The sequence below is a fragment of the Anopheles coustani genome, chromosome 3 (assembly GCF_943734705.1).
Source record: "Anopheles coustani chromosome 3, idAnoCousDA_361_x.2, whole genome shotgun sequence".
NCBI lineage: Eukaryota > Metazoa > Arthropoda > Insecta > Diptera > Culicidae > Anopheles > Anopheles coustani.
The window spans coordinates 37696535-37721149 of NC_071288.1; the positions used below are offsets into that span (position 1 = coordinate 37696535).

The following is a 24615-nucleotide window of genomic DNA, read 5'->3' on the forward strand; positions in this document are numbered from 1 at the left end:
GAAAGTGTGCAGAGCTCAAGACATAACACCTTGACAACGCGCCAAAAATCTTTCTTCGGCAATCAAGAAGAATATGATAAGTCGTTAGCTATATTGCTTTTGTTTTGTGTATTGTTTTATAACACACTTGTTTTCCGTTTTTAGTCAGCGATCTTTCGATTGCTTATCGTTTCCGCCTTCGCAGTGATGAGGGCGCGTGCCGGAAAGGTGTGTTTACAATCTTTTATTTTTTATCTTTACTTTACAACTCCCTTTCTTCGCTCTTGCTCGGGTGTACAGACATGCTACGCAGTGGCACAGATGGCAGATTACGACAATTGCGAAGACTTTTGACCTACATGAGGTATTTTGATTCCAGAACCGCCGGAAGCGCTCGATGCTGCGTTGTTGAGGAACAATAATAAAGCAATTAAAGTTAAATTCAGAACGCAGTATGATGTTGTGATGTTTAATGCGAAGCCCGTTTTCCAGGTGGTGCTCAGGGTTCAGTTTGATTGCTTAATTTACACTTACGTTAAATTTCCCTATTTTTGTACAAATAAATCCGGACTTCTCTGCATGAATCAGGCCAACTTAACCGGGCTATACAAACGTTATTTTATCTCCGGAGAGTGATAAATTTTCATTTCAAGATGGATTTTTGCACACATGCGATGTTCCTTTTTTAATTACGCGATATCAGATATCATGTGAACAAACACATGCGCGCCGGTACCAAGAATGCGGAGTGGGAAGTTTATTCACCTTTCGAGGTATGGTGAACTCGGACAGATTTTGACTGCATGTAGAAACTTTACAGCCGAATTTGGAGTGCCATTTGTTAAATATAATGTGATGATAAAGATTAGCCGCATGTCTTACGGGAAGTCATGTGCAAATGTGGGAGGCTACAATGTTGGCGACGTGCAATGCGACTAGCTTTGCGGTCATTCTGCGATACGTGAAAAAATAAGTGACATGTACATAATGCACTCCGTCCGCGAATTCGTGGCACGCGTCATTATCCTCTGGGTGGTATCATGGTATATTTGTCTTTGTAATTTTGTACTCTAGTCGCTAACGGATGAGAGCCTAAAACAAATGTAAATAAGCAGAATTTATTCGGTGCCAATGGTAATGGAAAATAAATCTCCCACCTGGTACATTGTAATTAATCGCTGCTCATACTTGAGCTACTGCGCATACTTAACATTTAAATTAATTGACATCGAACCCTATATCGTCCAAACTCAGTCGTTTACTTTGACACCAGACGATACCCGGCACAATGATGGGTTGGTATTAGAGTGCCTCTTTGGCAATGTATGTCTTGACTAATCCTCCCCGATGATCACCGATAAGATACATTGCACATCTGGCAATTTTAGAGGGACCGGGATGACGGATGTGATTGATATGGGACATTCCTTCTCCATTCCATTCTTCCCTCCTAAGCTTATTTTACTTTTTCTCGAAAGCGGCCGGTGTTGTCTTTAAGACATCAAGTTTAGAAATAGCTTATCAGCAAAGGACAGAAAGTCCTTAACGCATCTGAGTTCGTCTCTAATTCATCAGATTTTGTGTTTTGCCGACAACATGAACATAAATCGGGGAGTTGTATTTTTTCACGATAATTATACTTTAACAACAATAAATAATTTAAAAAAAATGTTTTTTATAACTAGACTTATATGGCTATTAACATGAATTTCTACCGATGTTCCTAATACATTATTTTTTGCGTATGTCAAATTTTTCAAAGAAGGTGTAAATTCGGGGATATAAATTTAATTTCATAGTTAAATTTTGTTAATAATTTTGGCTCATATCATTTTTGTATGCACCTGTACAAAATCATTTTAAACACAAACAATATTATTCATATTGACATGCATTCTAAATAACCAAATTGTATGTATAGGTACAACATAGAAATCAGAAGACAAAACCAGTTGAACACGAGACAAAAGCGGATGAGTTAGAGACATACTCAGGTGCACTAGAGACGGAAGTAGATGCGATTTTTCAATCATGAAGGGGTTCGAAGCAAAGATAGATGGCAGCGACTGTACCATACAAGAGAGCACTCGAGCTCATTTGAGATTCGAACCCAGCAACAGTGCTGACACATTAATTTTGTAACCGCCGAATCATGTTGAATGCAAATCGATTAAACTGATTTGACTTTTTTTATATTTTCATTACTAATTACTAATTATTTAGCCAAAAACAAATGTTAACCGTCCTTGCTAGAACTAGGGATTAAAAAGCGAAATAGCAAAGTACACATGATAAAAGATATACAAACACGCATCGCGAATCTAACGCAAACCAACAAGCTCGAGCTAATGCAGGCAAGCTTCTAATTATGATCCAATTAGATCAGTACTTGGAACGAACTTGGAGAATGAGCTACCATCGACAACTTGTTCGCGGGGATCATTCGTCGACGATCCGCTTGATCGCGATATGGAAGTGCTGTTGTCGATTCATTCATACATTCACCCGTCCGTCAGCAACTGTTAGGATGGAGTACGGGAGGTGGTGGAGTGTAAATTATGGTTAGCGCCTCTTCCCGCCTGTTTCCCTCGGTCGCGCCATAAATCCGCGATCGCGAGTACTCCGATTCCAAACGTCCGATCACTGTACAACCAATCCGATTGGTTGTTGTTAATGAACTTCGACGACTGCTTCTTCACCACCACTTCCTCCTTCGATTCCGCTGATACCGCCGGATATGCCCCTGTTTGTGTGTGTGTGTTTGCATCTGACGCACGCTAGCGGCACGTGATCATCGGCGGTGAACCACGCTGACTTCTCGTCATGACATCCCAATCGCACACAATGGACAAAGTGGCAGGTCCCTGTGGTAGTTCGCAGCGCAGGAAAGCCATCGCTCTCGAAATATGGCAACCTGACCGGTGGCGGGGCGTTCGAAGATTATCGTCATCTCTGACGTCACGGAGGTCTCATGTGAGACAGGTTTGGTCGGTGGAATCCCGCTGCCACGCGGCTTCCCGCAAAGGCTGGACTAGTTGTGTGTGTGCGTGTGTGTTTTAGAGCGCGATGGCAGTTTGCAATGCGGACTTTGACACTTCACAACCGAAACGCTTCGATATATGCATTGCCTGCCGGAGTTCCCATCCCCGGTTACATAGGGGTGGCGTCGTCATCACCTGGTTTTCGCCGGCTTAACGTCCGCCCGGGTCGCCTTCCGACGGCCTAGTGAGGCTCGCTTCTCCGACAGCAAGGCCTTGATCGAAACGTGCCGGTTCTCGCGGGTTCACTTTCACGCGATATGGTTTCTTTTTTTTTCATCCGAGGCCGAATGTTTTATTCCCGTTAATGGTGGTTGTGCGGTGTTGGCGGAGGTTTGTCGTGCGTGGTCGAGCCGCATCGCTCGCTGTTAACATAGTGATAAGAAAATTTTAACAGTTCGTTATGGTGCACCTACAACCGCCTTTATTTTTCCCTTTTTTTGTCGACCATTCGAGCACGTTTCCTGTGCTTGGGTCGCGAGACCGTTACTAGGGGGATGGTGTTCATACGGCGTGAACTAGGCGGAGTTGGCAAAAGTCTAACCGAGTTGGAAGGGGTATCGTAGGTTAAGCGTGGGGGCTGGGGCGCAGGTTGAGCCCCGGTAAAGGTAAGTTACCTAAAGTTGAATGTCTTGTAGTGGAGGAACACCGTGGAGGCTCGCTAGGTTGGCGTAGTTTTCAACACGATTGTGAAATATGCCTCCTCAAACTGCCTAACCCCCCGCCACACACTTCCTGGCACACACATACCACCTTAGGCACGCTGATCCGCAGACTGGCCGAGAGGTTTGGCGGATCCGATAGGAGGAAGGAGCTGTCATTTGGAAAGGCCGCGGATCGCCTTAAGCCTTTTCTTGTTGCTGATGCGGCCGTTTTGCGGTGACGCCATTGAAATGCCTTTTTTGCACAAAAGGTGTTTGACTGGTTCTTTAGTTAGGTTTTAGACTTCATTAACAAGCGTCTTATTTTGTTTGCGAAACGTACCTCGCATGTGGGCAGTGAATCGATGCGAATCGAGTGCTTTCGCTCCATTTAACGCATCAACCAACAATGGGTGTTTGCAAATCTCGGTGTAAAAATCTGTGAGCGTGACAAGCATGTTCCAGGAATGGAATTTGCTGGTTACTTCAAGGACTAGGATTATTCTAGCTCCACCGAAGTTCAGGTTTCTCAGTTAGTTATTAAAATTGATTATTATTATAATTTTTTTTTTTTGGATCACATATATGTAGAGTTTGACCAGACCAGAACTCGACGATCCGGGTGGGCAGAATTCATCATGAATAAACTAAACCTCAATATTGATATTTTCCTAATAATATTTTTTCATTCCGAAGCAGCTTGTGGAAGCATTATTAAAATTGATACAATAAATTTTAGTAAAATGTTACAATCTATTGTATATTATTAATTAAAATTGAAAAAACTTACCAATTTGCCAGGAAAATATTTACGGAAAGCATAATCGTGTTGTCCTTAATTGTGTATGCATAAAAAAAGAGGATGCCACATTGTAATGGACCTAATAATCGATTAAAAAAAACATCTCGATCGTAGTGGATGATCACCGATCCACGTGGGTGCAGCTCACCTATTACTGCTCATCACAATTATACTCTGTTTAACCCTTTGTCACCCCGAATGATTCAGGCATTACCGACACTCATTAGCGAATCAAAAATACTTTAGTCACCGTGCTTTCCAGCGCATTAAGTCCCGATGGCTTGTGCTTTCATCGGCAACTTCTGTTTATCTACCGTCAGCCCGTCGCGACCGGGATCGTGTCACATGTGAGTTTTGTGGTGCAATTGTGATGAGTCATGTAGCATCATCGGTTGCTGCACGAAAGCTAATACAGGCCCGACGTAAGCGTGGTTTTTGAGCTTTGCGGGCTGGGACAGCGGGAAAGAATCGCAAAAGTGTAAACAATCGGACAATCTTTACCCGTCCCGGCGTGGAGGCATTGATTATTTGTCGCTCAACGTCGAAGGTTGTCCTCAACCACGCTACTCAAAATTCACGTGGACGTGGAGGGATCGCTATCAGGGGGAAAAAAATCACAAACAATCACACACCAACAAAGGTTACTATCTGTGACATCCTAGCGTTTTGTTTTTCAACCGTCATTTGGCTGTTATTTTTCTGTTCGCCGCAGTGCATCTCGCCATTCACTTGTCATTTAATTCGACTAATTAGTTGTGTGCGGTCGGTCTTCACCGAGGCGTCTTGGTGAAGGAAGTGCAATGTAGTATGGGTGGTGATCGCGGGGGATGATGTGACAGTGGGTAATGATGATCGATTCAATAGAATCGGGCGGCTGTTGACGGGAATTGGCGGCTCGGACTCGGACCAAGAGCGGCGTCAAAGGGATGTCATATTTTTAGCCGCACACGTTCCACCGAACGCGACCGAAACGTGATGGCGTGAGTTTTTTTTTAATCAGCTTCTTTTCGGTCTGCAATCAGTCGGACGTAAGCTTTGGTAGTGTCGGAGCAAATTTATCGAAAACGATCTGACAGTTGCGGGTAGTGTCTCGTTGTTCAGTGATTGATCATTGAATTTCCAATTCGCGTTATGCGATGAATCAGTGTACATTTTTAGTATCAGTTGTTAAAGTGATTATTTCAAGTGGCATAATTATGTGACATAATTTTGTATCTTTTAGTTTCCGATTATTTTTAAGGTATTAGTTCTGGATCTTATATTTCTTGCTATGAGTTCGTTTAGGTTTTTTTTATCAAATCAATTAATTATTTTTAATTTTGGCAATCAATTATTAAATCCTCGAAGTTGTGTATGTTTTATTTTTCCCCGATCATTTGTTTATGTTTTATTTTTGAGTGTGTGTCGAAATTGCCGCGTGTTCAATATAGTTTTTCTGCCTTCGTCAAGAAAGGAAATTAGCAGCGAGATGTTACTAGTCTTGTGATTATTTAATTATCAATCTGTTTAGGAAACTTACAACAAAATATGATATATTGTTTACGCAGCGCGGCAAAGACACTTTTTTGGGTTGGCAACGATTTAACAAAAGCCGTCCATGCTTTCCACAGTGCTACAAACTATGCCGAAGAACCTGTCCGGAACGACGGTCCTGCCGCTCCCCGATGATGATCGTGCGCTTTATTGATACAATTTATTTGCAGCTATTTTTGCGCCCGTAAATGGACGATAATCGATGTCAATTGGGGTTGGACATGGCACGAGGTTTTGCGAGATTGGACAGAAAATGAAATGAACAGGATGAAGAAAACATCGAGAACCGCAGAGGAATATGAAGGGAGCGGTTGTGTAGAGGTAGGATTGTGTATATCGACGGCATATCAGTGATGGCGTTGATTTGGGGCTGTGATACTACGTCGGCCATAAGGAAATCTATCCATAGACGAGTGGGTGAAACTTTCGCGTGCAATTTACGTCAATATTTAACAATTGCAAAGATGGCGATCAACATTTATCAACATTCGAGCGATAATCGAAATCATTAAATCTTCTTTGAGTGACAATTCCACAACAGCCGGGAACTATAACTTCCGAGCGCGCACGTTCTGGCAATCACGATGAAACTCATGGCTGGGTTTGTGCAGACGGACACGGTGCTATCTGATTAATATTTGGTTGTCTAAAATAGGTCTACTGCTTTGTCATGCCTTTTGTTTTTGTTTCGGTCCACTGCGAGTCTTGTCCAGTTGATTTGAGGACCGTCATGGAATATATCTTTTTATGTTCTCAAAATATCTTGTCTTCATTCCAGTGGTGTGTCTGCTGATTAATTTAATTTATTATTATACTATGTGAAATGTTACAAAATGTGTTTTCTTTTTATAATAGATATGTTTAGTATATTTACTTAAAAAACAAATACTTTAAAATATGCTAATAAAAAAATTGTAAATTTAGGCAGTTTTAGAATCTGTTATGGCAATTCCCATTCAGGTTCGATTGGAGAAAGAACACCAAGTTCTCTGGCAAGATCGTTTCTCGCGAAGTTTAAAGTATTGCGTGCATGATTCATTTGTCTCAGCGATTCTGCAAATAGCTGATACTGTTAACCGATCCTCCCACTCGGGCGCAGCATGGGCTTGGTCGACGATCCGGCTTGAAACGAGACCGACTACATCATCCCCCGACATGTGAGAAGCACGTGAGCTGTGGCTGTCGAGCACGATAAACACGCTGGCCTTGCCTTCTGTCGTGTCTGTCTGGCTCACGGCGTGTGGATAGTGTAACTTCCGATCATCACTGTCCGCCGTCGCTTCCTCTGCCACCGGTAGATGTCATGCGCGGTTGTGCGCTTATTTTTGCCAACTCCCAACAACGTCTCCCCAAGAGGAGCAAAAGCAACGAAGAGCGAGAGTGAACTCGATTTCGCGGGATCTTTGAGAAAATTTTAAACCAAGGTGTGATGCTGTGCTTAGCTAAATTCTTCCGTATCGTCTCGTTGTTTGAGAGAGCTGTAACAGTGTTTATCAAGTTAAATTAAGGAATCGGAACGCTGGTATTAAAAGGTTCTTATTTTAATCCACTGGTTAGTGTACAAATATTTGTTAGACTGTCGAAAGTCCTTCGTAAAGGATATGGGAAACGAAGCGTAATCGTTTAATTCCGCTGTTCAATCTGTCAAAAAGATTTTTGGGTTTCTTACCCTATAATCGCATGTGTAATCTTGTCAAAACGGAAACAGTCAAATCAATAGTTCATTCGATCGCGCTGTGGATTATTTATCAAAATTTTGTGATTTTTAGTGTAGTTTTTGTATTTTCAACAATGTAAAACAAAATCATAACCGTAGGTTAAAAAATTGCTGAAACTTTTATCAAATTGCAAAACATAAACAAAACACAGATTACGCTTGACCTGATACACGAGAGACCAGCGATTACGCTTCGTTTACCGTGCCCTTAAGAATGTTTCGCGTCAAGATGCTAGTTTCTTATGATCTTACTCATAATGTATTTCTATAGTTACGTAGGTTGCTAATACTTGAACTTAACACACACACACACTTAACATTTTTTTCTTTTGGTAGTATGCTATGCAGTATTTATAGCGTCTACGATCGAACTGATGTTTTTTTTGAAAAATTACCGATTGGAATATATTCTTAGATATTTTGGACCTCAACTCTTAGAATTTTCTATTACTGCTACTTTGTTGCCTATTTTAAAAATTTTAAAAAATAGTAACATATTGTACAAATAAAATCGTTGTTACAAATAACAATTTGTAATGCATTTTAAAGATATTAATGGTGATAGTAATGCCAACTTTTTCGATGTTAAATTATATGAGTCCTGATTCTAGCTGTTGTTTTTGGTGTTTTGCGTTAGACAATTATATTTTTCCCGGCAAATCACGGCTTACGAAAAGTATTAGAAACAAAGACTCATATACTAACATTTATATTGCTGCTGATACAGTAAACATTATTCGAAATCAGGTATTAGAAAATAATAAACCTTTGATGAAAAGCTAAAGCGATCCTATTTTTATTTCAATCTAGTGTTTGTATGAATTAATAATATTAATATCAATGCTGGAAAAAGCTGGAAATAGACTTGTGGTGCTATTTTGTTCCTTTCTGGCTCTATTATGATATAATGTGAAGATACTCGGGAAGTTCGACAGTTCATCAAACTAAACCAATGTCAAGCCATTTTTTTAACATTCAAACCGTTCATGTAAAACACTGTGACAATCGGAAAGATGCTTGCACGTTCAAGATAACAACAAAATCGAAGGAAGTAGCAGTCGTCGTCGTCGTCTTTGTCGTCGTCGGTTCCTTCGGCGGGAGTCGGCTGAAGTTGCGCATGTTGGCAAATATTTGCGCATTTTCGGTTTTTTTTTTCGAACAGACTCTCGCCGGTGTGCCCCCCCCCCCCCACACATACCATACCCCCTTGCATCATCGCACCGGATGATACGGTTGCGTATTTGAACTGCGCTGAGGCTCGTAGGGACAGACGAAGGCGATTCGTGTTCCGCCGGTGTTGGTCGAGTAATCACTCCGCAAGCCGGCTGTAGAATCTGTCTCATTCGGTTCTCTTTCGTCCGGATCCAAAGATAGGGGGAACCCCTTCCAACCTACTTCCTCCCCGCCCTGCCCTAATCTGGCCTGGACCATTGTGGGTTCGCTGCAGCAGGTTATCGCAGGTAATTCCGTTTTCCCTTTCCATTGGTCCCAACTCTTCACTCTACCGCCCGGCGTGTCATTCCTTCATCAAACGGCTCGCGCTGACTGCCCGAATTCGACCGAAACGTGCTTACGTACGCGCTTCTTGCGGGAAAGCATGAAGCTGCCGGCTCCTGGCCCTGCTCGAATTTTAACCGCGCAAGGGTACTTCTTGGGCCGGCTGTGGATCTCCCTGGCCACCGTTCCGGCACCGGCACCCGCTCTCCTCGTATGATGAAAGAAATGACCTCCCTATATGTGTTTACCTTTCATATGTGTGTGCAGCTCGTGCGGAATCTACAACCGATGGGGACAAGAAAGGGGGGAGGGGACCTTGGTGGGCAGGAAGGGGCACTCGTCGCGTGTTTTTATGTCCGCGTGGTTCGCGGCTGCGCGCAATCCGCTTACGTTGGCACTTTGGCAACGCACACACATTTGCGCACAACAGAACGCGACTTCGCGGTTTATAAAGTCCGCGGGTCGGCTGCTTCATCGAATTTCAATGACATCAAGCCCCACAGAGAGAGAGAAAGAGTATGTGGTCGACCAGATGGTTACGGGGAGGGTTTGCAAAGGGATGATGGTAGGTAAGGGCGCAGCGGATGTTTGCGCCACGAATACCAACACGAATCCTGTCTCGCTGTCGGGCGGTAGTGTAGGGGCACGATTTAACTACCACCGAGAGTAGAGTGCTACTGACGTTCGTGCGCGGATCACCCCAATCTATGGCGGAGAAGGAGGAGGAGGGGTCGTCATTTTGATGCTGTTTTGTAGCCCCCACGGGGCGTGTTTGGTGGTGGTGCGGGCGGGAGCGCCGGCATTGCCGTCCTAGAGGTTCGACCAGTGCGAACGAGAGCGGAGGAGGTGGCTGGCCGCGAGACCGGTGTGTGACGCGCAGGTTAGGACGGCAAGAGAATCGAGCAGTATCTTGAATAAAACCAAATATATACTGCTCGAATAATTCAGTCTTCCACAGTGGTGCAGATTGATTAGAGCCGGTCCCGAGGCACGAGACAAAAACGCGCGCGCACTACGACGTTTCCCCGGAGCTATCGAAAAACGGCGTGTTGTTTCGGTGTGTTGACTTAGCTTTTCCACGCCTTCCGCAGTTGCCGTACGAAAACAACGGAAAACCGTTTTCGCGTCGCCTGTGAAAACACCTGTCCGGGTAATCCCCCCCTCCTCTACCTTCCGGAGCGACAAAAGTGAGTGTTACTTTGCGTGTCTCCGATAGTACAATCCCTCCGGTGCAGCGGTTCTCATTTACGGGCAACGGACTAGAGAAGATGAAGCTTCTTGTTGTCGGTGATCGCTTTGCTTTTTGCAATAGCTGGGTTTATTTTCTTTCTGCACAACTGCGTCAACGGTTGTTGTGCAATACGCGATTATGGTATTTTCCTTTTCGGCTACGACTGAAAACACGCTAAAATCGAGAACACATCGATACACCAGAGCCGGCAGTTGTGTGCGACAACACGCTTTGCGGCCTATCAGCGTGAGAACGTGCTTTAAAGCCGTCTTTTTTTATTTTTTCTGTTTCGAAGTTGAACTTAGTTCTTCTGGCACAGAGAGAGAAGAACGCACGTGGTTTCCATTTTACAGCATATAACGCATGGCTCATGGTTTTCGCCCCTTGCAAACAGCGCCGTTATGTAGCGCGATAGGTGGTCGACCGAGATTGTACGTGGTCCACTAATAGTAAAGCTAAATTTCCCGATGTTTGACAGTTAACGACGGTCGAACAGTCACAGTTTATTTTTTTTTCTTTTCCATTTCGAGTAACCGAAACACACACTCAGTCAGTGAGGCAGTACTAAGTCGGTTATCAATAAAACGATCATCCGCCTGTAGTGTTCATGATCTCATTGTTCGCCGCCATTACTCTCTCTCTGGATCGGTACCAATGCGAATCGTGCTATGGTGGAATTGATCGGCGGAAATGAAACTGCAAAGCAGTTGAATAGCAGTTTGTTAATGTTCAACTCATCCACCGCAAAAATCGCACAATAATGAGAAGGTATATCCATCTCTTTCCCGGTGGCAACACGGCGGCAATTTGTCCACGCAAACGTGCATTCAAACTAGTGGCGCCAGGAAACGCGTGCTTCCGATAGCTCGTGGTTGTTGACTTGCTGTGGGAACCAATTTCGCTGGACTGTTCTCGAAAGATCAATGTCCAGGGGGGATTTTTTTTAATGGGATGGGATCCCGCCGGAGATTCCCATGTCAATGCTGGTTTTACAGGTTTTTCGGCTTTTCACAACTTTGGATCGTTCGAGGGTGCTCGAATTTCGGGGTTAGAAAAATAAAAACTGTTACCGTGTGATATTTTTTAACGTGCGTGTTTGGTTGCGGCTACATATTGTGTGGGTCGCTGTCGGCATACCACATGCGGTGTACCAACGCTCCCCGGTGGAGCCCCTATCGCACACTCTCGTGAATGGGAACTGTTCATTGACTTTTGTTTCGTATTACCTCCCGTCGCGTTGCCGAGCTCGATTTGAATAAACTCTGTTCACTGTACGATCGCGAAATCATAAACTATTCTGAAAGTACGACGCCTGGACCACGTCATGTGAGGAACGGACAGTTTGGCATGATTTCACGTGAAGTGTTAGAATCGTCTCACAGATTCTATATTGATTGTTAATTTACAAGACACCAAATTTAATACAAACAAGTGATAGATTGAGGAAGGATTCAATCTCGGCCGGAGTTCGCCCTAAAGGCCTCTCAGGAAGAATTCAATTTCACGGTCGAAGTAAAAGGTGCTTGCATTGTCACCCTCTTTCACCGTTCTCAACAAGGATATTTTTTTAACTCTCATATTGGATATGGTGGGAAGGAAAAGAATTTTTGTTCAAACCACGCTACTTATCTCCACCTTATTTTTGCCAAATAACGATGACTAAGTGTACACTTACACAGGGATTAAGGATGCTGGAGCTGACATTTTTAGGACTTACAATCATCCCCTTCAAGGTCATTTGATATCCCGCCCGAAAGGATTCACATTCGGGGAAGGTTGATAAATTTTGCGACCGATTTCGATGATGACGTAAAGGACGCACCGGTTGACAGCTCCACCCGAGACGGGGTGGTGTAATTAAATCCTTTCCCAAGAATAACATCCACTGCTGAGCCATTTTGCGTAGTGTAAGTGTGTGGCCTCGATTTTGAATGGTCACTTTGTGATTTTTGCGTCCATCAATCACGCGTATGTCGCGTGAACGGGCGCGGCTTTTCTTTCAAGGAACGAGACGCCGGATGTTGTCGACCGCGTGGCTGCCAGCGGTGCGCGGGAAAACGAACCTCTTCAAAAGCGGATTTTATTGGCTCACATGATTACGCTTCGTACGAAAAGCGGCTCTGGACGGGTTGAGACGGGATTGTGAATTCGGGGGGTTTTTTTCGAGTGGGAAGAATCTGCCAACACCGCTGGCGGAGAGACGCACAGTGGACGTGCATGGGAGGATCACAATGGGTGAGAGATGGTGAGGATCAAGTAGAGCGATTATCTCGTGCATACAATCGCGCGTATTTCTTACAGCTTTTCTGCTCTGCGATCATTGCTGGGTTGTGTATTATTTTGATGTTACATCCTGTCGCGTTGATACATCGGCTACACGGGGCTGATTTATTCTGCACCTTTAACTTATTGCCTGACGATCGTACGCGCCATTACTGAGTGCGGTGGCATGTTTCTTTTTTCGTGCACCTAGGAAAGTGTTATTTTCGTAGTGATTATAATAAACGATGCAAATTCATCTTCCCGTGCGCATGAGTGCTTGCTGATATATTTATCTACTGCGTCTTTGCGGAACATAAACACATTGTTGCGTTCCATTGGTATTTTACCAAATTTGTGCTAGAATCGATATTTAGTTTAATTTAATTTCCCTAAACAGGATATAAACAAATGATCGACCAATATGTAGCACTATTTTCATGTTGGTTGAAGCAAACACCTTAGCAAGGTCTCACATATTATTAGTTCAACGATCAATTATGATACAACAAAATGTGTCTGACGGTGTGTGACCGCTAACTTATTCAAATTTTTCAATCCTCATGGTATGGATACTAATATTATTTTTTTAAGAGAAAATCAAATAATTAAAAGAACAGCTTAGTAACACAGCAGGATCCACTTCAGGCACTATCGCCATAAGTTGTTTTCTTCTCAGAATTTTTCCAGACATCCCGGACCTCGGAATCTATCGGATTGGACGAATGGACTTTTTATTATTCTTCTCGAATCTTCATAGCCTATTGTAATTGGTGCCCCAGATGTAAGGGATAAGTCGATACCTGTGCGGATCCAGCCGCGTCATGATTTAGTCGCAGGCCATTTTCACACGTCCGCCGTTTTGCTGCCATAAATACGTCGCGCTTGGTAATCGAAATCAGGATTGTGCACCGATTAGCCGATAACGTTTGAAGGCATTTGCTGACGAAATGTCTCAATCATGTTCGTCCATATCAGGAACTCCTAGTACGCACTCCTCATCCACCTGCACCGTAAAGACCTTTGGCTCCGTCGGTGCAGCAAGTAGAAAGAATTCCGGCGCATATTTTACCTGGCCGTGGCGAAATGTAGTTCCTGGCCTCCGGAGTAGAGGTAACCACAGGATCCTGCGGGCGTACTAAATACTACTACTGGTTTGTACTTCGATAAAACACGATCGAGGTGATACACTGCCTACCACTGGGCGACACGATGTGGCCTTGAAAACACCCGCCGTAGAAAGTGGTGTCCGGCCGGTTGGTACACGCGTGGCTCTCCTCCTACTCCAGGCCCACGGGAGTAACCTGCTCGTCAAGTAGGTTTTAATCAATTTGCACTGGATTGAAGGGCGGACTGGCTTACCACCATTAGAACCAGTTTCGGTGGCGTTCTGCGTGCCGCCTGCCACCAGAAGGAAAATCCTACTAACTGTCGGTTGGAATCTGGTCTTGATCTTGCCCTAATTTGCATCGGATCGGCGCAAAAGCAACTGCCCCGCGTGTGGAGGCACACGAGCCGGGAGTTTCACTTGCCTAATGGTCCGCTAGGCCCATAAACTGGTCAACCAGATTTCGCCAGGGTTGCAGAACTTTGGCGCCGTTTATCACCTCTCCGATCGCGCGAGCCTGAAGCAATGTGGGAGACATTCTAGTAAAATCTTAGGGGTCGTGTTGGGGCCATTAGTGGGTCGCTATGAGTTCTAGGAAATGTCCCCTGGTGCGGTTGGCGGGTACCAATTCTAGTAACAAAGTGTAGTGGTCGCTCCATATCTCTAGGCACCAAAACCCGCCAGACACACCCGAAAGGGCGTAATCGTGCACTGGATCTTACTGCACACGTCCGCTTCGAGGCCCCCCCTGGTTGGTATGAAGCATGCAAGCGAAAAGTGTACAGAATTTCCGAAGGTCGAATATCGATGAGTCAGGAACTCTCCTAGACGACGGCAGTAACAGCGCTACGCCATGCCGAATCATTATCGACCGGTGTCAGATATTGAACGGCAATAAGTACATTGCAATTTCGCAATTTCAAATTTCAATTTCGCCCGAATCAAAACCATCCCAGCGAGTTGAAGTAATTATCACGTTTATGTCCCGTTTTGGTGGTTCCCGGTGCGATGTATGTGTGTTTGCACGTTACCCACGTTCGTTCGGTATCGACTTTTGATATCTTCGCGTACAAAGCGATAGCGGAAAGTCATTGCTTGCCTTCACGCTCGATATTTGTTATGCTACCCCTGCGCAACGTGTTACTTTGGCGTTATCTTTCGATTTTCTGCTCCAACGGCAGAGGTTGACCGATTTGGACTGGAAGTTCCGATACTCCATTTGGCGGTGGAATGTGTTTATTTCGCGTGCACCGTTGGTACTGGGTTCGGATCGTAAGTTAAACGCAAGCTCCGCACATTCCACCGAACGCATTCGCAAGCTTCGACACCTCCGAATAACGGATGTGAGATAACTGGGCTGGCAGGTAATGGGGCGAGGTGCTCTGTTGAATGACTTGTTGTTTGACAGCCGCAATGCTGTTAGCAAGCAGCACGTAAGACGGATGAATAAGTGTATTATTAGCACTAATTACACTCTCGGGCGAAATGCGGCGAGTTGTCTATCGCAGACGCCTTGTCACATTGCAGATGATTAACTCCAACGAGCGGGGCTGGGTGCGGGTGGGGCTTTTTAGGAAGTGGCAATGACAAAAACAAAACTTTATATAGGGCACACCTACCTTTACCACCACCACCACCCCATCGTTTTACATATCTGATTCGTCTGTCGTCAGTGTCAGGTTGAAAGTCAGTTCCTCGGTCTCCGTCCATTGAACTTCTGTCACGCTTTAACAAAACGGTCGTCTTGTGGAGGAGGAAGCAACAAATTCAAGCATTTCTATTTTCAAACCATCCTTTTTTCATCCGCCTTAGCCTCGGATTGAAACGCTAAGATTCGATTCTCCCCATTCATGCCAGCAAAGACTTAGCGAACTTATTCCACGCCAGCGTGCACGGTCACCCATAGATGGTCAAGCAAACACTTGTACATTTATTGAATTTCATTTCTCCTACTCCTGTCGATCTGTACCGGTTTGTTGCTACCTACGACATGACATCATGATCATTGTCAGCGTAGGATCGTCGGAACCCCGCGCTGATGGCCATAGAAATGTAGTGGAAGTGAGGCTGGCTGGAGGAGCTCCTTTGATTTTCTTCTTTTAGTAAGCGCTACATCCTTGGCCCAGAATTGATCTTTGATGTTTGCGGGATAAAAATAGAATGGTCATCAGCTAAATCACGTGCTGCGCGGCAATGGTGTTTGGGCGTCGTGCTGGAATTGGGCACGACGCGCTGCTGGTCAAAATATCAATTAAATTATTTATTACCAGCTTACCGCTAGAGGCTCGTTTATAGCGTGTACTTCAATATTTGTTTATGCAAAATGGACGTTCATGAATAATCTCTTAGTCCGAGTAGCAGACGATGTGACAATGAACTTATAAAAATAAATGTCTGACTAAAATGGTTCATATATTCCGTCATCTTTTATGTTAAACTTAAACATCAATGTCACCGTACAACTACGCGTGATTTGTATATTCTAAAAAGAGGATTCTCGTTCATTCATGCTCGAATGGAAAACCTTGACGTCATCGGAAGTTGTCAAGCAAAAAACTATCTACAAATGCGGATGAAAAAAGAACTCTTCAAATGTGCCACCAGGGGGAAGCAAATCTCTCGTGGACCAAAATTGTCCATAAGGGCAGTATACTCATATATTTTGTAGAGCGGAGCCGGGTGTCCGGTTTCTCCCTCTTGCCAGTTCTTGTTGTGACAGTTCGTGCTGAATTGTTCAGTCTTCGAGTAACTCTCCGTAACCGAATCCGAAGAACAATCGTCCCCTTCCGCACTGAGAAGGATCGTCACGATGACAAGATGACAGGGAATTGTGTCATGATCAACTCTCGCGTCGTCGTCGACGTCGTGCTTTCTTCCAACCAAGCTGCAGTGAGAAAGGACATCCTTCTTCACGGCTCAGAGTTCCACTTTGCGTCAGCGATCGGATGTAAAGTGAAACCCCGACTCACCAACCGTTTCCGTCACTTTTCGCCTCTTCAAACCCTCGTCCGCTCGCGGCGTTGGGGGAGGAGAGGCCGGCGAGTTGTTGTAGCCAATTGATTTTTAATGTCGGTGAATTAATTGTTGGTGGTCGGCAAATAATTGCTGAGAGAGAGGGGTGAAGGGTGGGGCAGCCTCGGAATAAAAGTGAAGCCGCTGCTGGGAGCCGAACGTGGCGGAACATCGGCATTGGCGAACGCCGTCGTGCTCCCCTCGGCGGGGTGGGTAGCGCAAATTGTACACAAAAAGAACTATCAAAGACATGATGTTTTCTTAAAATAGTATCCCCCTTTCTTGTTGCACCCTTTTGCTTTCATTTGCTCGATTGTGTTGGTTGGTGAGGGAAAAAAAAGTCCCCCACGGATGGAAGTCCATTCGAAGCCAGGGAAAAGGCCTGAGTGGAAGGTGAGGGCACTTGTGTTTGAGTTATCTCGCGAGACGCTTCCCGCGGGGAAAACCATGACAGGCTGTAGTACAAGCCGAATCACTCGCGTGCGGTGCCTCCTTTCCCACTTCCGACGCGATCGTACACATTCCTCAACGAATCGTGGCGGACGAACCGAACTCATCTCGGTCGGCTCTCGGCCGGTTAATGAGCCCCGGTGATCGCCTTCGTCTGGCGTGAGGACAAGGCTGATGCCGCACGGCTGGGTGGCGTCTGCTGTGCAAGAGAAAACAAAAGGATGGGCACAAGAAAATGAAACGAACCGCCGATGAATTGACTCGCAGTTAGTTGAGTAGACTGGCCCAAGATTATCGATGATACCCCGCGACGGAAACGTGAGCGAAAGCAGGATTCGGTTCGGTTTATGTTTCTGCAAACCGGGAACCGGGTGGGAAGAAGAAAAACAACATCCAGTAATGAACGAACGAGATCAGATTCCGATGTATGTGTGCAGGTTAATCGTTGTCGTTCTTATGAAAGCGGTGAAAAAGAAGGCCTTCTATGAGGGGATGCGGTTGCTGCGACCAAAAGTAGGAAGTACAGGGTGAAGATCGCGTGTCGTTATAAATATAACACATCCGCGGATGGCAAGGGCCGGAAGGGGAGGGATGGGGTGTGAAGAAGGTTGAAAAGAAAATAAACTCGTGTACCGGGGGGCGAGGGGATGTAAGGGGACGCTATCAAACGCCGAAATGTATATTTATACAAACCCAAACACACATGCACACATTGGCAATATTAAAAATCAGCGCAAAACATGAATTTGCAAATCGCGTGAGGAAAACAAAAAAGACATGAAATGTAAGTGGGCGATTGGAGTGGATGTTTTTGGAAGCATAGGTGGAGTTTTTTTTTTAGAAAATGATGAAAGATTGTTGGTACCACGCAAAGAAATCTTTAGCTTGATTCTTCCTCCAAACAGACATTTTTAGGACCAGGAAGCAATTAGAATTAGGTCGTATATTTTTAAACTATAAACATAACGCTTACGGGTCTACAGCATATGTACACAAAAACAAACAAGACTTGATACGATTGGTCTAATCTCTCTTTGTAATAATAAAGTACATTGATTGGCAACAATCGTTGAAATAATTGCTAAATAATTGTATTAAACTTTAACAAAGATACAATTGTCATTAGTTGCAGGATTATAGCATGCTTGTAAGTACCGTGTCATTTTCTGTCGTTAATTTGTTCTCTTTTTGATATTCGCTTGACGCTTGTTAGTGACGATTTTCAAAGAACAAACGACTGGATGTTACGAAACAATACTGCTCAAAGCTGGAAGGGATTCTCTAATCAAACAAATAATAAGAATAAAAAGTAACGAGCAAAATTGTTACACAATCAGTGATACCACAAGGTTACAGAAACGTTCGCGTTAAGAGTTATCAGCTTACGAAAAAAAATGGTTGGAATATGACCGAACCACTCAGCTTAGTGGAGAGAATTTGTTGTTCACAGTTAGAAATTTAACAATTCGAATGTTATAGAATTTATTGTGCATTTATCCTAATTTTAATTCATGGTGGATAAAAATAACAATACGAGAACGTTAAATTTTTGATATGTTTAAACGTTGCTTTCGAATAATTTCTAGATAAAATTGTTTTGTTGATAACATTGTTTGTGTAAATTGATAAAATTGTAAAAACCAACAACAATATAAATAACAAAGTGTTTCGACTAACTTTATATTAGATTCTAGAATAATATTCATCCAGCTATTTTGAAATGAAACTGTGTACCCAAATTCGACAGTATAAAATTAAACTCTTCCTCTTCACTTTTTGATTTCTTATTGATTTATGTTTGATTTTTTTTTGCTAAATCTCCTTGACGTGTTATGTGAATGGAAATTCTTATTGAGAATTAGCTAAAGTTTGGACTTTGGACTCACCATTGCTTGTTGGTATCCATCGTGCAGAACTTGCTTCAAATGCAATAAAATGATGAGAGCTTATGGGAAGTATTTTGGTCCGGTCGGACGATCGTAACTAAAAAGAGTTCATTTTTACCGTAGACAGGAGGGAGAAAGATCCGTACCGGGTTGTGCTTTTTTGCTTCCCCAAATCGTCGTAGATCATCGAAAACGCAAAAAAAATAACGTCGCACCAGTAAAAAGGTCAAATGCGCGAAAAGACGTGTGCGATATTTTTAAAGTACCGATGAACCGCCTCGCGCACCAACACCATCGCTGCGGACCGTATCACCATTCCACGCACATTTATACCGACCGAGGAAACGAAATGGAGGGTCGGCTGGGGTGCAAAGCGGGAGGTCGTTAAAACGCTAAGAAAGACGCGGGGTGTCTCCCCCCCCCCCCACCCCCCAACCTTCTTGCCATCCGCTACACCCTCTTGTCGAGTTCGAACTGATCAGAAGCGATCACTCTTCGCGATTCGATTTTAAACTCTTTCCCTTGCTGCCGCTGCGGAAAACCGCGTGTAGCTTTGCATCTTCCTTAGCGATGCTTGGTTAATGTCTACGATTGAATTTATCACGGAACCTTGACCTCCCTTCCGCTTGAGGCTTCTGGAAACGAATGCGAAAGAATCAGCAACACAGGAGGAGAGAGGTGTACGAGCTAACGGGTGGGCCTTCTGTATTCTAATCTTGCCAAGTTTGTAGCAAAAACGAACCAGTTTTGATTAAATGGAACATAGATGTACTATTTCACATACATTTTTGCACACTTCTATGTCTGTGTTAAATCGTAATCACAATCTTACGTGAAGTTAAAAATAATACTTCGATTAAATAACACAAAAAATGCGATAATTTACTAAGTGTCCGGAGTTATCTCTTAATGGTAGCCCGTACATTGTAATTAATCTTTGGACGTAGTTTAATTCAATAACTCACGCGCCACTTGCACCACCGATAGCTAGCTCGCGGGGTGGTAGAACAACAAACGTGCATGTGCCTGGTTGGAATGAAATGCATTGCATCAAAAGGAAATAAAGATCATGGGTTAAGGGCGGGCCTCCTGGTGTGTGTCCTACTGGTATGTGAGATCGTATACTATATACTTCACCTGAACTTGACCTTCATCCGATAGTCGTGTCCTGTTCGCGAATGCACGGAACGTCAGCTGCTGCTGTGCGCTACGGTTTCGATCGTTTGGCGCGTGCAGGTCTATCCTGAAGGCGGATGCATTGCCGGCGCCAAAAGAAAAATTTGCCATATTGCCAGCGGCACGCGCGAATCGTAGGCTGATCACTACGAGATCGTGGGGGATCGAAAGAGAGGGAGGGAGAGTAGTGATCACCACTTCCTCCAAGTTTAATTGGGTTTGCGAGTTTCCAAACAATTTTCAACTCAAAATGTGACTCGAATTTTTAAAACCGTTTTAACAATTAATTCTGATTGGCAGTTAAATATTGGAAAACATTTGCGTTTTAACGATTTAACCTGCTTAGGAGCAATGAAGCAATGATATTAATTCACATTCCTTTACTTTTACTCTTTACTTTCAGATATGAATAAAAACATCCTACACAAAATTCTATCGCTCAATTTGCCAAACAGTCGCAAGGTGCCGTTGTTCAGCTAATCGTCGATGCAGTAGAATCGTGTTCTACCGCGAAACTCCGTGTGGACGTTGGATCGAGTGTGGTGGAGATAAACTGCGGCTGAATATCCTTCCGGAGAAACCCTACGAAAATTACAACCCTTCAAAAACTTTCCATTCCTTCCAGGACGAGACCCGTGGTGTGTGCTCTGCTGGGATAGAGACAATAAGCCTCTAACCATTTTCGCCTGAGTTCCGTAGCGGACGGCCTTTCCTAAGGGTGCCTCGAGGGGTAGTCCTTTTTTTCTCTCCCCCCGGTTTGTAGTGGATTAGATCGAGTGTCATTCTTCCGGCCTACGGAAGGGTGAATCTCGGCTCGTGAGTGTAGTGTACCGCCGCCCACTTGCGCGACCGGGTAAGACCGATCCCACCAGTCTCTGGGGCGAAAGCACCACAGCACACAAAAAACCCCCCCTTTTTTGAAACGATGGCTGTTTTTACGAAACTCTGCCTACCGGACATTGTCAAATTAAAACGCTAGTTAGTAAACGCTGTTGTGTCCATCTGCGCGTCCGTCGGTGGCCATCGCTAGAATTTACTAATTTTAACGTTTTATAAGGTACAATATCTTTGTTCTTCGTTTTGGTTTTTTCCATTCTTTTCCGTTCGCACTCGCTCATTATTTGTAATTGTTTGTGTTATTATCTCTCTTTTTCCTACGCATTCACCATTTGTGTGTGTGCGCGCGCGTATACTTCTGCATTATTACTCACTTACCATCTGCGCTCTGCCAAACGATCCTTCCGATTGTGATACTGCTGGTCTACTGCATCCGGTTTAGCCAGCCCTAAACGGAACAAGCTTCGATTCACTTTCCAATACTCTGCTCACCCGCAATTTCAATTTGCAGCGCAAATTGAAAGCCTTCGCACATCGGTGTCCTTTTTAATTGCTCCTGTTTTTAGAGAGTCCGTCACTTAACTACTTACTTGCGTGTAGATTATAATCCTACTTTAAATTGCACACTCACATACACAAGTTCGTATTAGACATTACTCCTAAATACTTAATATAGTTTTTTTTAAACGCTACATAAGGCTGGCACACTTTAGGATTTGAGTGTGAAGAATTTGGTATAGGGGTGAAGAACACCGTTTGAAGCAAAACAGCGTTTGTTTTTTAAAGTGCCACTGGTGGGCCATCTAAGAGGTAATTTTGTGCGTTTCAAGAAGCACACATTTTTTTTGTGGTATTCCACAACACTATTGTTGTTAGCATTGCCGCCGAAAACGGAGGATAGAACAAGGAGAGGAACGAATTTTGAATTCAAAAACCCATTGGCATCCATTGTGAAGGCGTCATCCCCTACGTTTGAACGTGTCTTGAAGACTTGCGAATACTTCGTGGTTTGTTTTTTAAAGCTTCTAGAGTAATATACAACTTAATATACAAGCGGAAAATCCCATCTCAAGTAGTTTACTCCGAAGTGTCTTCGTACCGCGTGACAGGCGTATTTATTGAAAGGATTCTTTCAAGCGGTTGTTTTTTTTTAAAGACTAGCTTATCTCAAGAAAAGCACACTCCACTGTTTCGGTTGGTAGGGAGATTTCCTTTACCTCCTCCTCACTCTCTCGTCTTCGGGGTTTTCGAAAGAAGCACCCAGCTGCAGCAGATATCTGCCTTAACTTGAACGTTTCCACGTGCAAAACCACACAAAGAGCACCCTCCCAAGATGGAACCCTTCGCGCCCGAGATCCTCTGGATCGTGATCCTCGGCTTCATCATAGCGTTTATTCTTGCGTTCGGTATCGGTGCGAACGATGTGGCCAACTCGTTCGGTACGAGCGTTGGTTCTGGTGTGCTGTCGCTACGGCAAGCCTGCTGGTTGGCCACCGTTTGCGAGCTGGCTGGTGCGGTACTGATAGGTAAGGACGATGGTTCGATCAGGATTCTAGCAGATGTTACAACAGTTTTGTGCTCCTCCTCGACAGGTTACAAAGTGTCGGATACGATGCGAAAAGGAATTCTCGAAGTAGAGATGTACAAGGGCAGCGAAACGGAACTGATGCTCGGCTGCCTGTCGGCACTGGGCAGCTCGGCACTCTGGCTGCTGGTGGCCACATTCCTCAAGATGCCAATCTCCGGCACTCACAGTATTGTCGGCTCGACGATCGGCTTCAGTTTGGTGGCCCGTGGCACGCAAGGGCTCAAGTGGAAGACGCTGATGACGATCATCGGTTCCTGGTTCATCTCGCCCGTGCTGAGCGGCCTGGTGAGCGTGATGCTCTTCTGGACGATCCGCAAGTTTATCCTGAACGCGAAGAATCCGCTCCGTGCCGGACTGCTCTCGTTGCCCCTGTTCTACGGCACGACATTGGCTGTGAATGTATTTAGTATCGTGCACGATGGACCAAAATGTAAGCATACCGTGACGAATGGTGTGGGATGAAGTGGGTAGGGGGAGAGTATCGTGTGTGTATAGCCTTTTCCCCTCCCACCGATGCGCGACCGCCTGGCGGTAACACACTCACACGATGATTATCGATTTTCAGTGCTGTATATGGATAACATCCCGGTGTGGGTAGCATTTGTTGTCAGCATATCGCTCGGCGTTACCGTGGCCGTCCTGGTGCAGTTGTTTGTAGTGCCGTGGCAAAAGCGTAAGATCCTCGCCGGCCAGGATGGTGGTACGAACAAGACGCAGTTCATGCTCGGCGACTCGGACGGTGACTCCTCGTCGAACGGAAGCCCGCGCCGACCGAAGCGTCCCCTCTCACTGGTGGCCAACGACGGAAAGGCCCTGCCAGCCATTACCGAAACGACCGAACTGGTGTCGCTCTCATCGCAACAGCAGCTGCAGCAGCAGGGGCCACAGAATGGGCTGATGAAGAAACTGTCCAGCGAGCTATCGCCGACGGTTGGTGCCGGTGCTGGTGGGCCGTACGCCTTCCATCCGGAGATTGTGAAGAAGGCGAACAGCTTACTGAGTGCGCAGGACAAGACTAGCCTTGACAACACCGACCTGACCGTGACCAGTCTGAACTACATCGATGAGTACCAGTCGTACAACGGAAATGGGCGCTTCCACCTCGGCACGTACTTTGACCGTCGTAATAGTGCGAACGTCTCGCCAAAGTCACCCGACTCGGGTCATCTCGTCAACGGTGGTCTAAAGTGAGTATCCCTGATGCTTTAAAACAGTATTTTGTAAACCTTCACAGAAGTAAATTGAATCGCTTCCCTTTGAGTCAGTTTTATAAAACCTAATTTGATTAAATATTGTTGTTAAATCACAATGGTTTTCAAGTAATCTTTGGACTCTTTTTTGTGATACCTAATAGAATAATCTTTCCAGTGCATAGATTATCTTTGAATAATTAGATAGTATGCGCATTGAACAACATAAGAAATACTTTATTTACTCTTTTGATCTTCTGCAGAGAACAACCAACTGTGATCGCCTTGCAGAACGGCAAATCTCCGACCAGCCCGAAAAGCGACAGCACGCTTCCGATCACCGATTATACGCTGATGCCACAGAACGTCCTGCTCGGTGGCGCGGATGGAGACATGAAGAAAGCGGATTTGAGCAAAATCGAGGCAGCCGCCGGACTGGAACACCCGCTCATCAGTGCCACCCTATCGCCGAACTCGAGCAAAGTACCACTGATCAGCGCGAAGGAAGGCTCCGAAGAAGACAATCGGACGCGGAAACCGGTTGAGGAGCCCGAAGACGTTTCGGCGCTGTTTTCCTTCCTGCAGGTGCTTACGGCCACGTTCGGCAGTTTTGCGCACGGTGGCAACGATGTCAGGTAAGGAGAGGAACATCGACACGCGTTTATTTTCCA

At 44.8% G+C, this 24615-nt stretch overlaps 1 protein-coding gene across 1 annotated transcript in view; it reads left to right on the forward strand.

Annotated features, from left to right (window-relative positions):
• Positions 1-24615, forward strand: part of LOC131260424 (sodium-dependent phosphate transporter 1-A) — a 49030-nt gene that overhangs the window by 22396 nt on the left and 2019 nt on the right. Inside the window, exons 2-5 of the mRNA XM_058262137.1 lie at positions 20733-22692; positions 22759-23184; positions 23320-23941; positions 24208-24579. Coding sequence (XP_058118120.1) covers positions 22500-22692; positions 22759-23184; positions 23320-23941; positions 24208-24579 — 1613 coding nt within the window. The 5' untranslated portion in view covers positions 20733-22499. The remainder of the gene's footprint in view (positions 1-20732; positions 22693-22758; positions 23185-23319; positions 23942-24207; positions 24580-24615) is intronic.